Source organism: Meleagris gallopavo, chromosome 1, assembly GCF_905368555.1.
Source record: "Meleagris gallopavo chromosome 1, MGAL_WU_HG_1.1, whole genome shotgun sequence".
Lineage (NCBI taxonomy): Eukaryota > Metazoa > Chordata > Aves > Galliformes > Phasianidae > Meleagris > Meleagris gallopavo.
This window is the reverse complement of record NC_139404.1, coordinates 119,790,017-119,803,526: the sequence shown is the minus strand read 5'-3', so window position 1 is coordinate 119,803,526 and position 13,510 is coordinate 119,790,017. Positions and strand designations below refer to the sequence as shown.

At 42.9% G+C, this 13,510-nt stretch overlaps 1 protein-coding gene across 8 annotated transcripts in view; it reads right to left on the bottom strand.

Annotated features, from left to right (window-relative positions):
- Window positions 1–8,152, bottom strand: part of AP1S2 (adaptor related protein complex 1 subunit sigma 2) — a 33,135-nt gene extending 24,983 nt beyond the window's left edge. For 4 of the 8 annotated variants that reach the window (XM_085211674.1, XM_085211664.1, XM_085211682.1 and 1 more), the window contains exons 1-2: window positions 7,963–8,150; window positions 6,638–6,816 (exon numbers count right to left, since the gene is read on the bottom strand). In XM_085211674.1, coding sequence (XP_085067800.1) covers window positions 6,638–6,816 — 179 coding nt within the window. In that variant the 5' untranslated portion in view covers window positions 7,963–8,150. Of the gene's footprint in view, window positions 1–6,637; window positions 6,817–7,292; window positions 7,460–7,962 lie in introns of all 8 variants that reach the window. The other 4 variants (XM_085211631.1, XM_085211642.1, XM_085211648.1 and 1 more) reach the window with 3 other exon arrangements.
- Between the last annotated feature and the right edge of the window lie 5,358 nt (window positions 8,153–13,510).

Below are 13,510 nucleotides of genomic sequence, written 5' to 3'. Positions count from 1 at the left end.
ATTTACATTCACTACCTGCACTTAGGTCAAATTCATCTACACAAAACTTCCTTCATATTCAGATGAGCATGGTAAACATACTGATAAATCTCATTAAATTTGACCTGAATATATGATATTTATCCACAAAGGAGACTCCTTGTGTATCTCTATTTCTTGATAGTCTCTTTTGATGCACAGAATTATTTTATCTGAGTACAAAAAAGAAGGGGAGAGAAAAAAAAAACTTTACTTTGCATAGAACACTTTCCAGGAAAGCTGTCTGCTCTCAGTGTTCTCATTTAAAAGAAAATGAAACATACTTTTGAAAGACTTCATTTGGCAGCTATTAAGCAGAGTACACTTTCAAGCTCTGCCAACTGCAGATTTGGAGAAAGAATCTCAAGAAACAAAAACTACTCATCGTAACACAAAATGGAGTCTTGGGTATCTATCAAAATATGCAGAGAACATTTTCCAAAGAGGTTTTGTTGTGGTTTTTTTGTTTTTTTTTTTTTAAGTAGTAACTGTCAAATGCAGATTCAATATACCTACTCTGCAAACGGTATAAGAAATACACATCAGCCACCACTACTAAGAATATATTGAAACCTCAAAAATATAAATTTCTTGAGATTCAAATTTTTAAAGATATTAGTTTGTTCTCGTTTTTTTCCTTCGTAGTCCATGGCTTCAAAAAAAAAAAAAAAAGGGTGTCCAGATATTAAAGCAGATAAACAAACCATACAAAGATGAACAAATTTCTGTATGCAAGCAGCAAACGTTAACTACCTTACAGAAGTATTGCTTCTTCTTAACGAGTCTGTCAGAAAACTCAAAGGTGCACTCAACAAAGGAAAATAGGGAAAACAGCATAAGCCATACACCACAAAAAAGAGCAAATATGGCCCAACCTGTAAAAAATATTCTGCCATATTCATTCCTATTGCAGTTTGTGTTTTTTTCCCCCATCTCAGTAGAATCCTCAGTCCTAAAATAAGTTGGTTATAGGTGTTTAGGGAAATACTTTATGATAAGCATCATCCACCTGTCAGAAAAGGGGCACAAATTCAGAAAGATCCAAAACAGTTTGAAAATATCACTTGAAAACATAACACAGAATGGAAGAGCAAATGGAAGAACTGCAAACAATACAAATGCTCAACTTTCTGCTTTTAGATAAGTGACTTTTATAGATGTTTATTTTTGAGGAGGGAACCAAACTCATGAACATCCCCCAACAGCTACAGTAGTTCAATAGTGGGAAGCCTGAAAACTGGCAAGTAATCCTCCAGCCAAGTGCTCCTCTATGCTCACTATTTCTGCTGAGGTATCAGGTCTCTACAGGTACAGCATAACTTGCAAAACCTACCATTTTAATGGTGTTCTACTAGATGAGAGTACACCCACTGAAGACATCACTGGAAAGTTTGTAAAGTTGCTAGTTGAAAACATTCAGCATCTAAGCTGTTTCGCAGGTAAATTCTAACTACAGACATCTAAGGCCTGCAGAGCTTGGAAGGAACAGAATTCAATTGGAATAATATGGAACTAATGGGTGGACCGTTCAATGGACAAGGAATCAGTTGCAAGATCATATGCAGAGAGTGGTGGTTAATAGCTCAATGTCCGGATGGAGATAGCGATGAGTGGTGTCCCTCAAAGGTCAGCACATAGGATCAATGCCGTTTAATATCTTCATCAGTAACATGAACGTTAGAATCAAGTGTACCCTGAGCAAGTCTGCAAATCTCACCAAGCTGCATGGTAAGTTTGGCGCACCTGCAGGATGGGATGCCATTCAGAGAGACCTAGACAAGCTTAAGCCCAGGAGAACCTCACAAAGTTCAACAAAGTCAAGTGCAAAGTCTTGCACCAGGATCATGGCAACTCCCGCTATCAGTACAAGCTGATGTATGGATGTAAAGATGGAGCACAGCTCTGACAAAAAGGACCTGGGGTACTGGTGGATGGCAAGCTAAACAAGTACCAGCAAATGCCTTCACAGCCCAGAAAGCCAACCATATCCTGGGCTGCATCAAAAGAAGTGTGGCCAGCAGGGTGAGGGAAGTGATCCTGCCTCTACTCTGCGCTGGTGAGTTATCACCTGGAGTACTGCATCCAGATGTGGAGTCCAGAAGAGACATGGAGTTGTTGGAGTGTATTCAGGGGAAGGCCACAAAAATGACCCAAGAGATGGAACGCCCCACTGTGATGACAGGCTGAGAAAGCTGGGACTGTGCAGCCTGGAGAAGGCTGCGAGGTGACCTCATAGCAACCTTTCAGTATCTAATGGGGGGAATAAAAGAAGGAAGGGGACAGACTCCTCAGCAGGGTCTGCTGTGATAAGACAAGGGAAAATGGTTTCAAACTAGAAGAGGGGAAATTTACATTGGATAGAAGAAAAAAGTTTTTTTACAGTAAGGATATTGAAGCACTGGCACAGGTTACCCAGACATGTGTTGGAAGCCCTGTCCCTGCGAACACTCAAGGTCAGACTGGATACAGCTCTGAGCACCCTGATGTAGCTGTAGGTGTCTCTGTTCACTGCAGAGATGTTGGACTAGATGGCCTTTAAACATCCCTTCTAACTCAAACAATTCTGTGATTCCGTAACTGAAAGACACAACACCACCTCTAACATGTAAACAAGTGCTTCAAGCAGCCTGAGAGTTTTGGATTTGGTGACAGGTTATCACAGTTGACCCAGTGAAAGTTCTAATCATTAAAATTCTCCTTGGGAAAAGATTTTTTTTTTTCTCTTACAAAGAAATTACGTATTCTTTACTGGAAGTTCTGAGATTCTAGAACAGGCAGAGCAGTCACTATTTAATTACGATACAGAAATAAGCAACAGTAATAAAGCTACACAAGATTTATCTTGCAGTTTCCAATTTCAGCAGGCTATAACCTCCAATAGTTTAAGAAAGTGCAAAAAACGTGGTAAACCTCTGTAAGATGCTGCTTCTACTTGGATGTATGCAGAGGTCCTCCTAGTACCACAAGAGCGAGAATATTGCACAGAGGACCTGATCAAGTTAAAACTACCAAACCTAATTAACTATTATCATTACATCCATTTAGTTTTATAGTCACCTACTCAACCCTATAGTTATATTTTAACAGATTCAATTGGCAATTAGATGCATATAAGGAAAGATACTGATCATGTCCCACACCACATGACAGCATCATGGGATGATCAAAATGCTTTGAGTGGAGATGCACACTACTTGCAGAACATGCTCCTTCGTTGGATTAGGAGAGATTAGAGTTTTAAAATTTATTTTTCTGTAAAGCTTTAAAGTAACCTGTGATTAAGGTTATTTTGCAGCAGCAGATGACTGTCACAACGTTAAAGGCAGTACAGACTGTGCCAATTTAAAACCATATAACTAAATACAATCCCAAACTGCCATATAAAAGTCACATTTCTTGATCACTTACCTATCAGTGATAACCAAGTCCTACAATCTCAGTATACCAAATGCTAACAAGAAAAATTTACATCAAGAACTTATTCTTTTTCCTAGAGCAAAATGAAAATAAATAACGCTGTCAGAAGCTAAAGCAGTAAATAGTTGAGATCTTTAAAGAAAAAAAATCATCCTATTTTAAGGTCCTTTTTCACTAGAATACTTGGAATTATAACATTTAATATTGATTTATCTGCCAAAAGAGGAACGCTGCAGAACTTCTATCCTGTATGATCCAATACATCTAGTTAAAAAAAAGTGACAAAATGAAGAACAAACATTAACAGTATTCGCTAAGTTTCTAGTCAGCTGTCTGCAGCCAATTCCCTCTCTATTATCATCAAGCACAACTGTTAATGGATTCCCATATTTCAATTTTCTATCCAGCAAGTTGCCTCAAATCTGACTCTTGAAATCAGAAGTTCAGATTCTTTTTAAGTCTTCTGGTGCCTACCAGCCTGAAAACCTCTCTTCCAAACCAACTACAGAACATATCCAACCCAATTCATGAACTATGTCAAAAACAGGGCACACTTCCACACGCATTTTCAGGTCTCTAAAGAACTTGTTTCTCTAATGAAAAAAAATGCAGGTAACAATGACTGACCTAGTTTTGCAACCATATCAATGCTACATATATGGAACTAAGAAATAAAAGCAAAATATTCACATGGATTTTAAAGACCCTTGTAGTTCCATCATCTTGAAAATTCATCCAGAAAGCATTCCATATGAATGATAAGGATGAAATAAAACAGGGCTAAGGAGGCTAATCAAAATTGTCCAGCCTTCCTGATAAATGTTAGATATAAAAAAGCAGCAAAAGCTACCAGCTTGTCAATTTTGCATTTGAGCTGGTTTTCTTCTTGTAAAAAGGTACATCAATGAGACTCTAGAGTATACTTTTAATAATGCCAACCATTCTTTGAGTTGCAATATCTAGGTCAACTCTTTCTAACACCTGAAAAGTTGACAGTTAATACACTCTAAAAGCAATCATAGCACAAATTTCAGCAATTTCAGACTCATAACAGCAATGCATACGTAATGTACAACAGCAATATGAACAGCTTATACTGAAAAACATTTGCACCGGGAAGTTCAGATATTTCCCCAATACTAAACCACATAAGAATAGATCTTAGGAGAGATGTGCAGGAATCTTTTGTCTGCAAACAAATGTATGCACCTTATGCAATTCTACAAACCATGCAAAGTTTCTGTTACACGTCTTGCTCTTTTAGCTGACTGCTGTTCAGGAAGTAGTGGACCTTGACTACTGTAGCTGTCGGTATTACTGTCTGCTTCTGAGCTAACAGATCTGTCTTCTCAAAGAGATTACAGTAGTTGGGACTCATCAACTTTAGTAACAGTAAGATGATTGGAAAAAGTCTTTCCACAGAGACACGAAAGCAGTTACTGTTACCAAGCAAAGGATTTTCAACTCACTATCCCCTGCCACCCAGTCATTCTAGTGATCTTTTAGCTTTGTGTTACTTGCTAATAAAGCAAAAGTAGAGCAGAAACTGAGATATTAACTAGCTTAATACAAACTAATCTTAAGCAGTTTCATAGTCTAACTCTGTCAGACTGGTTTGCAGACAGCAAAATTGCTACTGCAGTCAGCTGTGCACACCAGCAGTCTAGCAGATGGACTGCAGTCTACAGATACACAGCAGCCAAGCACTATTCTCCCTGACCACAGACCCCACAGCACATTACCGAGATACAAGAACACCACAACTTATAGTAACCCAAAAAGCCATACTCAGATTTCTATCAGCCTTCTAGGTTGGAAAAAAAAACAAAAAAAAAAAAACAAAAAAACCCCCATGAAAAGTAGTTGCTAACAGTAGTAAAGAAACAGAGAAAAAACAGTTGCGGAGTGAACCTACCACCGGAAGAGCTACCACTGTGCAAGGCTAGGAAGGGGAACAGCCTTGCCTATGCATTCCCAGTTTTTCTGATCTAGTCCCATAAAAGCCAAGTGATAATGCATGCAAGTACTTTTTCAGCTGAAGGGAACGCACAAACATGTCAGCAACTTTGTCTGCATGTATACGCAAGAAGTTTAGTGAGGAAATTAAAAGGCAGAAAACACGTATGCTTCCTTAAGCATGGTCTTACGCATTGGTCCTCCTCTTCCCTCTTCCTAGTGTTCCAGAGTTACATCAGATACACCAGCAGTCTTCAGGTGTATGATGTTACATACACAGATGTTTTAGGTCCTGCTCTCATGTATACATCTAATACTTCTTTTTTTAAATTCTACTCAATTGGCTCGTTGCAGAAGTGAGAAACCTTTTGTTTCAGCTCTTTCCCAAAGACAGCACGTAACAATACTGTCAAGCATTGAAATTGTTTACTACCTCGAAGAAAATAAGAATGTATAAACCTTTTGAAGTTTCTAAATAACTAGGGAAGGGAGTTAATTCAAGGTTCTGTAGCACTACCTTTAGATGGAAGAGATACAGTCTACCAAACTGCAATGAGAATTACTGTTATTTACAGGGACAATTATTTTTACACCTCTTCATTGTCATACGTGATAAACACCAGCATAAAGCTAAGAAAACTCTTGTCACACACGCCAGAATGTTAGTGAACAACTGAGAAAAGAAAACACTGCCAAAAAGAATTATACAGTACTTTCACCAAAAGAAAAACACTGCCTGTGGTTTTTTTAAGCTGGAAAAATGCTTTCGCATTCGTAGCAAAATAACATTCTACGTACCCTGAAACAAGACAAAGTTTCTCTTATTTCTGTGACAGCCTTTAAAAGCAAGTTATATTCGCAAGCTTATGAAGTCACTACCTGAGGTAAATGTTTATAAAAATTAGTTTTTCTTTAATATACTTATTAAACCTTACATGCCTTGTATTTCTATGCATTTATTTACTGCGGTCTTCTAAACAACTAAAAACCACCACTCCTCATGAAAGAAGAAGGAAACCTCATCTCTTCAGCACATTTCTAAACGCATGAATGACTTTCTACACATGAATGATTCCTACTTGGTTATCAAATTAGATTCAAGGGAAGTCAGTCTCCTCCATAGCCAGTAGAGGGAAGAAAAAAAGGATAAATTAAGAAAAAAAAAATTCAACCATCATTATTTTCTTGCTACTTATTATACTGTTTCTGATGTATGTCAATTACGAGGTTAGTGAGAAAGAACAACCTTTTGTAGACAATCTTCAGGTCTCTCCATTCCAGGAAGCTGCACATTTTCGGTTTGCGGGCTAATACTGTTTGAACAAGTTCCCTTGTGATTTTCTTCTTTTCTTTGTCAGATAGTGGGACATACCACTTCTGGAGTCTCAGTTTCCCCTGGCGACTAAAAAGCAACATAAACTGCATCTGTTGAATTAGAAGGGGAAAAAAAGGATTATTCTCAGTCTCTTAGTTCTAAGAAGATTTCTATGAGGAAAACCAAGCAGGAAGCAAGATAGCCATCCAAAAGCCTATCTACACGATGTATTTCTACAACGGTGGCAGATGTTACACAAGATTCGGAAGCACCAATAAACACAAAGGATTCAGCTGAACAAGGTCAGTCAGAGCAGAGATAGTAGGAAGCACGCACAACTTTCAGAACCGCGAGTCAGAGCCAGCAGGCAGCGACTACACCCGGAATTCTGGCAAACCACGTCCAGTATTGGTATGGTTGCGTTTGCATTTACTACAGAAAACGACAGAAAGCAGCACACCCGTCTCCTCCAATACCCAACCTCATTTCCAATTCACAGGATTAGAGCCTTACAGCAGGAGCAATTTGCGCTTAAGATCTTTCTGAAAAGCCTTAAAAATACTTTAAGAGGCATTAAATCTCCCACCGGAGAGTCCTACGGCATCGAACAGCCTTGCCTTCTCTTGCACTGCACAAAAGGAGTAGAGATTAAGTGCTTTCCCTGCGGTCCTACGTTCCAGGTCTCGCTTCCTCTACAGGAGTGATGTTGCAATTATATCTTTAGAGGAACTTGTCGGCTGTGTTTTCCAGCGGCTGTAACATTAAAGGAAATAGCTTTTTTTTTTTTTTTTTTTTTTTCCCTTCTCCCTCTCTTCGCTCGAAGTTATGTCGGGCTGAGGAAGTTTCCCAGGCGATACGGCAGATGTGAAATCCCACGGAGAAGCCCAGCCCGCTCCCGGCTGACAGTCCGACGCGAGCAGGAGACGGCAGCCCGGAGCCCCGCACGGGCAGCCCGCAGCCGCCCTCCCTCCGGCCGCCGCCGCCGCCGCACCCCCCCGCCTCCAGGGGACCCTCCCGGAGCCCCGAGCGGCTGCCAAAGGGCACAGAGCCGCGGGCACACGGAGCAACGGGCCGGGCCCGCCCCGCTCGGGGCAGCCGCCGCCCGTCCCAACGCGGCCGTGTGAGCGGGGCGAGCGGAGAGCCGGCGGCCGCTCTTCCCGCAGCCGTCAGCGGCGTTGCGGAGAGCAGCGGGTCCCGCAGCGCGGGGCAGAAGGGCGCTGAGGGAGGCGAGTCCGTCCCCGCGCGGCGGTGCTCACCGTGCCCCGGAGGGGAGAGCGAGGACGAAGAGCAAGAGGAGGTGGCACCGCTCCCAAGCTTGCTGCTGCCGCCACGGCCGCCGCGCGGGACTGAGGGGAGAGAAGGGAGACGCCGCCGGCTCGAGCCCGGCGCCACCGCGCGCGCGCCTCAACGGCCGCCTCCACCCCCCCCCCCCCCTCACCCGCCGCCTCGCTCGGGCTGGCCGGGGCGGGGCCGGACTCGCGGACGCCGCTCCCGGACGGGGGGGCGGGAAAAAGGAGGGGCGGGGCCAGCAGGGGACGGACACAACTTCGCTCGCCGCCTACAGGGAGGGGCCGGCTCGGGAAGCGCGGCGCATGTGCGCTGCGGGAAGGCTGAGGAGCAAGGGGAGCTCGCCGCCGCCCAATTGGAGAGCGCGGCGCGGCGGGAGGAGGGACGAGGAAGGAGGCGGGGTTAAAGGGCTTAATCCTTGTGGCCCGAATTAGGATAGGACAACAGCCGCCGCGGCAACAACCAATCAGAAGGCGCGATGCAGATAGCGGTTCTCAAGCCACCAATGGGCCGGCGAGGCTCGGAGTTGGGGTAGTGACATCAGTCAATCAGGAGCCCGGAGACAGAGGTTCCTCCTTCCTTCCCGGTCCCCGAGGGTGGCAGTCGGGGGTGTAAAGAAGGGGTGGTGGTGCCGCGCGTGCGCAGGGCTGTGTTTCCTTCTAGCACGTGCGTGCCCCGCGTGGCGGCGGGGCGGAGCGGAGTGCGCGGCGGGAGCCATTAGGCGGCGGGGAGGGGCGGTTACTGCTGAGGGCTGCTTCTGCGGCTGTCCGATGGTGGCGGCGGGAGGGGGGGAGAGGTGTGAGGAGGGGGTTTGTGCTCTATCAGAAAGCTTTTTCCCGAAGTCACCTTCGTTGTGGGCCTTAATTAGAGCCATAGGATTAACCACGGTCATCTGTAGGGGGGTTGAGTTTCGCAGATGAGACTTTTAGGTGGTCTGATGGTATAACCCGGTGATTGGCAGCGAGGGGAAGAGCGTGCTTCTTTCTGCGTCTCTGCTGGGAGGCACTGCAGTCGCGTTGGGCTGGGTTTTGTTTTTATCACTTCTTATTGGCGCTTAAGAGAAGTAAATCTCTTCTGGCCACGAAATAGCTGTGGCAGTGGAAAGCGGAGCTTGAAAGGCTTCTGTATGGAGATGTGGGTACTTAGGAGAGCCAATTTTCTGGCATTTTGGGGAATGCTATTAGCTTCTGTATTTGAGAAAAGTTGCAGATACACCGCTTTCCCTGCTTTCTTATGATTGCAAAGGAAAGAAAACACACATGAAATTGTGTGGATGAGGCAATTCCGGTGTCGCATAGAAAGTGGGAGCTGCTGTTGTAGGTTCTCCTGCCTGTCCTCTGCATGGTGTGGGACTGTTTAGCACTCTGGAGAACCCTTTTATCACTGGAGTACCTCATTCCTAATTGTCGCTTTGCTGTTCTTGAATCTAACATCCCATACCCCGTGAATTCTCCACACTTGAAGTGTTTCTGGATCGTCTGAATCATGATTTAAGCCGGCAGCCTACTCGTGTTTCGCTTAATCTCATCTACTTCCAATGCATTAGCATCATTATGGCAGGGAGAGCTCAGAAATGTCAGGCGTGGTGGGAGCAGTCCAGTCAGGGCAATCTCTGCCTGCTCCTGTCTCCTCATCACCATTTCAGCTGGAGGATGTGATTCTCTCAGGCTTGCTGGTATTGCTGTTTGCATGATCAGTCTTTAACTCATTTCTCTCAAAATGAGCCTGGTTTATTTTAAGCAGCTTAAGGTGTGATTCCGTGGTGTTTTCGGATTATCTAAATCCCAGCGTTTCCCACCTCCTCTTCGCATTCCCAGCTCCACATATTCCCATCTCTGTTCCCATCCCTGCCATGAGAGCACAAGCTCGTGCTGCCTCTTGCTTCAGCAGTAAGGCGTTGCCAACAAGGCTTATTTGAGCTGTATAGGTGAGTCTGTCTCAAGGTCCAGCACCTCTGTCAGGAGGATGGTGACAAGCAGAGGTAATGCTGTCCTTTCTGCTTGTGCTGTTCTTTTCAGGAACTTCAGACTACTTGCTCTTGGCAGTTGTTTTTTTTTTTTTCCCCAGTGTTGTGGTTTGTACTAATTACCCCTCCTTATACCTACTCCATTGTTCATCCCTGTAAGAAATTATCCTGTCACTTAGCCATTGAACCAGCAATATACTGAACCAGCCATAATTAGCAAATTGATAAAGATATTTATGATGTTTAAACCAATAGTATAATAGCTTCCACGTTTTCCACAAACCCATGACAATGCAAATGTCATGCATTCTAATTTTAGACAGACACTACATCTTCCTTTCATTAGCCTTTGCTTATTGTCTTATGGCCTGCCTTAATAAGATGGATTTTCAAGAATGACCTCAGATTTTGATTTCTAAGTTGTGAGTGATAACAGTCTGCATTATTAAGGGATGGATTTTTGTAACTGCTATAGTTATAAAATCCTTTGTATTCTGTTTTAGATGTAAGGCAGTTCTTCAGGGAATGTGTCCATTGACCATAAAACATTTGGGATCTCCAGCCAAGACTTTGCTCTCTAGATTATTTCCAGCACAACTGGAGGCACAGAAGAGAACTGCCTGGAGCTGGGGAGAGACAGGGAAGGAGAGATGAAGGAAGCTTACACAAAATAAGATTACATTTGCTTGATTTTGCCGATACAGTTTTATGTCAGTTGTTGAGTTTTGTTATTCATTTATTTCTAAATTAACTAGAATATTGTGGATTTCTCTGGAATATGGATCTTGTATCAAAATGAATAAGGTCAGCATCCTGGCATTTGGCACTTTGTGCAGGTTTTAGTGCCTAAACTGAAGTCCCTGATAGCATTTTGTTTTGTTTTCAGTTAGCCAGAAAGATGGTTAAACCAGGTAGCTTTTAAAAAACTTTATTAATTCCAATGGAATATTTGTTTATTAAATTTAAACAGGGTTGCTGATTTTTTTTTTTTTTTTTTTTTTTTTCAGAAATGCAAACCCATATTTAGAAAAGAAAGTCTTTGCTTCTGCCTCCCTTTTCACTGTCCTCATCTTCCTGAAGAGGAGACAGCATGCTTTAAAAGCACATTCTATATCTTTGCCAGTCTCCACTAGAGTAGTCAGTGGATGTATCAGTGAGACTCATTTTATTGTTAATTTATCTTCTTGATGCACAATATCAGACTCCATTTTCATTGACTGAGTAACTGTGGAGTCATTATGAAGGCAATAAGAATTGAGTTACTAGCCTTGGAAGTGATTACTGCTAGATTTTTGCCTCTTAGGCCTCTAAACAGGATGTTGCATTATTACATGCAATTCTCTTCCCTGATGTACTTTCTGAGCATTGGCCAGACTATCATGTACCACTGATTCATACAGAACGCTTAATCTCAGTGGAGCCAAAGTAAGTATACATGAGATCATAAATGACAGCTTTCATTGCAATGCTTTTTTCTTTTTTTTTTTTTTTTTTTAAGTATGGAGCTCTCTGTCTTGATGAAATACTATTTAGTACCATCTAGTAGTCTGATTGCTGGGTGCTAGTAAGTCATCAGATCCTGCCTGAAACACTTATCTGCTCGTTTTTCCAGGGTAGGTGTTACAGGTTTGTAAAAAAGACTTCTAGTCATTGAAATCCTCTTAAATATGATTGGTTTCAAACAACTGTGTATGCTTCTCCTTTAGGGACATGGATGTCAAGCCACATGTGTGATAGGCAAGGCCACAAAATGAGCATCAGGGATGTGCAGTGCATCCCTGAAGTTGACTTTCACAGCTGGAGGAGTAGTTTGAAGATGAGGTGATGGTCTTCCAGCACGGTTATGTGAATTACAGAACCTAAACCATGGCTTACACAGGTCATTTTCCTTGGAAAATAAATACCTGCTTTTGAAAATATCTGAATGTGCAGAAATGAAGTGAGGAAATGTGGTAGTTGCCAGTCAGCCAGGGCTTTCCCTCATTTACTGTGTTCATCAGCCTGAGCCTGGTGCGAGGCACAGCAGCCATTTGAATACAACATGTATGAGCCAGCTGGCAGCACTGTGTCTGTTAGGCTAGTCAGCAGCAGGATTCTCTCTTTTGCTTAGGTGACGCTCTGATCTTTTTTCAGTGTTTATATTGGAGCAGTTCTCAGAAGCCCTAGAAATGAAGCAGAAATGATCTGCTCCACAGAGATTTGTGAAGAAATTGTCACGACTTTTACTGCCCCTTTCTGCTCCGCTGGTACAAACTGTGCCACAGAGCAGCAAAGAATTGAATCTTTTCAAAAGCAGGTGCATGAGGAAAGTTGGCTTTTCAGCCTCACTTGGGAGAGAGTACTTACTTGGGAGAGAAGGAAAGAGGGAGAGGGAGAAAAGGAAATACGGGGCCTGGGATTTGTAAGACTACATCAATACTTGAAGGAATCATTGAATAAAGCACCTCACATACATCTTGTTCATCCTCTGGTGCTCCTAACAAAGCAGCAGCTGTGACTGCGGTATGTGAAGTGGCTTATGCTGCAGGTTAAGCAGTAAGTACTTACTGGGTCTTACTCCTCAGAGAGAGATGTACTTGAGCGGGCTTCTGCAGGCTGCTCAGTTTTGCCCAGGAATAGAATTTTTTTTTAATCTATGTACCAGTATTGCTCTGGTATATAAAAATACTCTGTGTTGATTTTCTGAATGTAGTTTGATCATTGTAAATCCACTAAAGTTCTCATTTAGTCATGTATATCCACCTGTTCTCACTATTAGACACATGCAGTTGATCCTGCAAGACTACTTGATCCTACTCTAATCTTGAGATAGCTCAAAAGATACTGCCTTTTGCACCAAGGAGGCAATCCATTTGCCAATTTCTGATGTTCCCAGATTGGCATGCTGCTTTGTGCAACCAGGATAGAAGATAGAGGCTTGCACAGCGTGTGTCCTAATTATGCAGCAGATAGAATATTTCATGGGAACATGAAAACTGGTCTAAATCTGAAATAGTAACCTAAAACTAAAGTGTTCAATGTCATAATCAGGCTCCCAAGTCTTCCAAGCTTCCACACTGATCCTACAGTATTATGCTAAGCTTTCATTTCATATCCTTCTGGATAACTCAGTCCAACTTCTTCCATCAGTCTATAAAGAAAATATATTGCATGACCTGCCTAGTTCTTGAGGGTAAGGTAAGGGAATGGCATATGCTTATGGCCTTCATTTATTGCCATCTTCACAAAATCATAGAATCACAGAATGACCTGGGTTGAAGAGGTCCTCAAAGATCACCCAGTTTCAACCCCCCTGCTATGTGCAGGGTGGCCAACCACCAGACCAGGCTGCCCAGAGCCACATCCAGCCTGGCCTTGAATGCCTCCAGGGATGGGGCATCCACAACCTCCTTGGGCAACTTGTTCCAGTGCGTCACCACCCTCTGGGTGAAAAATATCTAGTATCTCCTAATATCTAACCTAATCTTCTTTTTGGATGAACTGTTGTAAGAGTACGGAACTGGTGCAGCCAAAGGCCTGTAACTTACTTCTTATTTTGAAGACTTGAGATT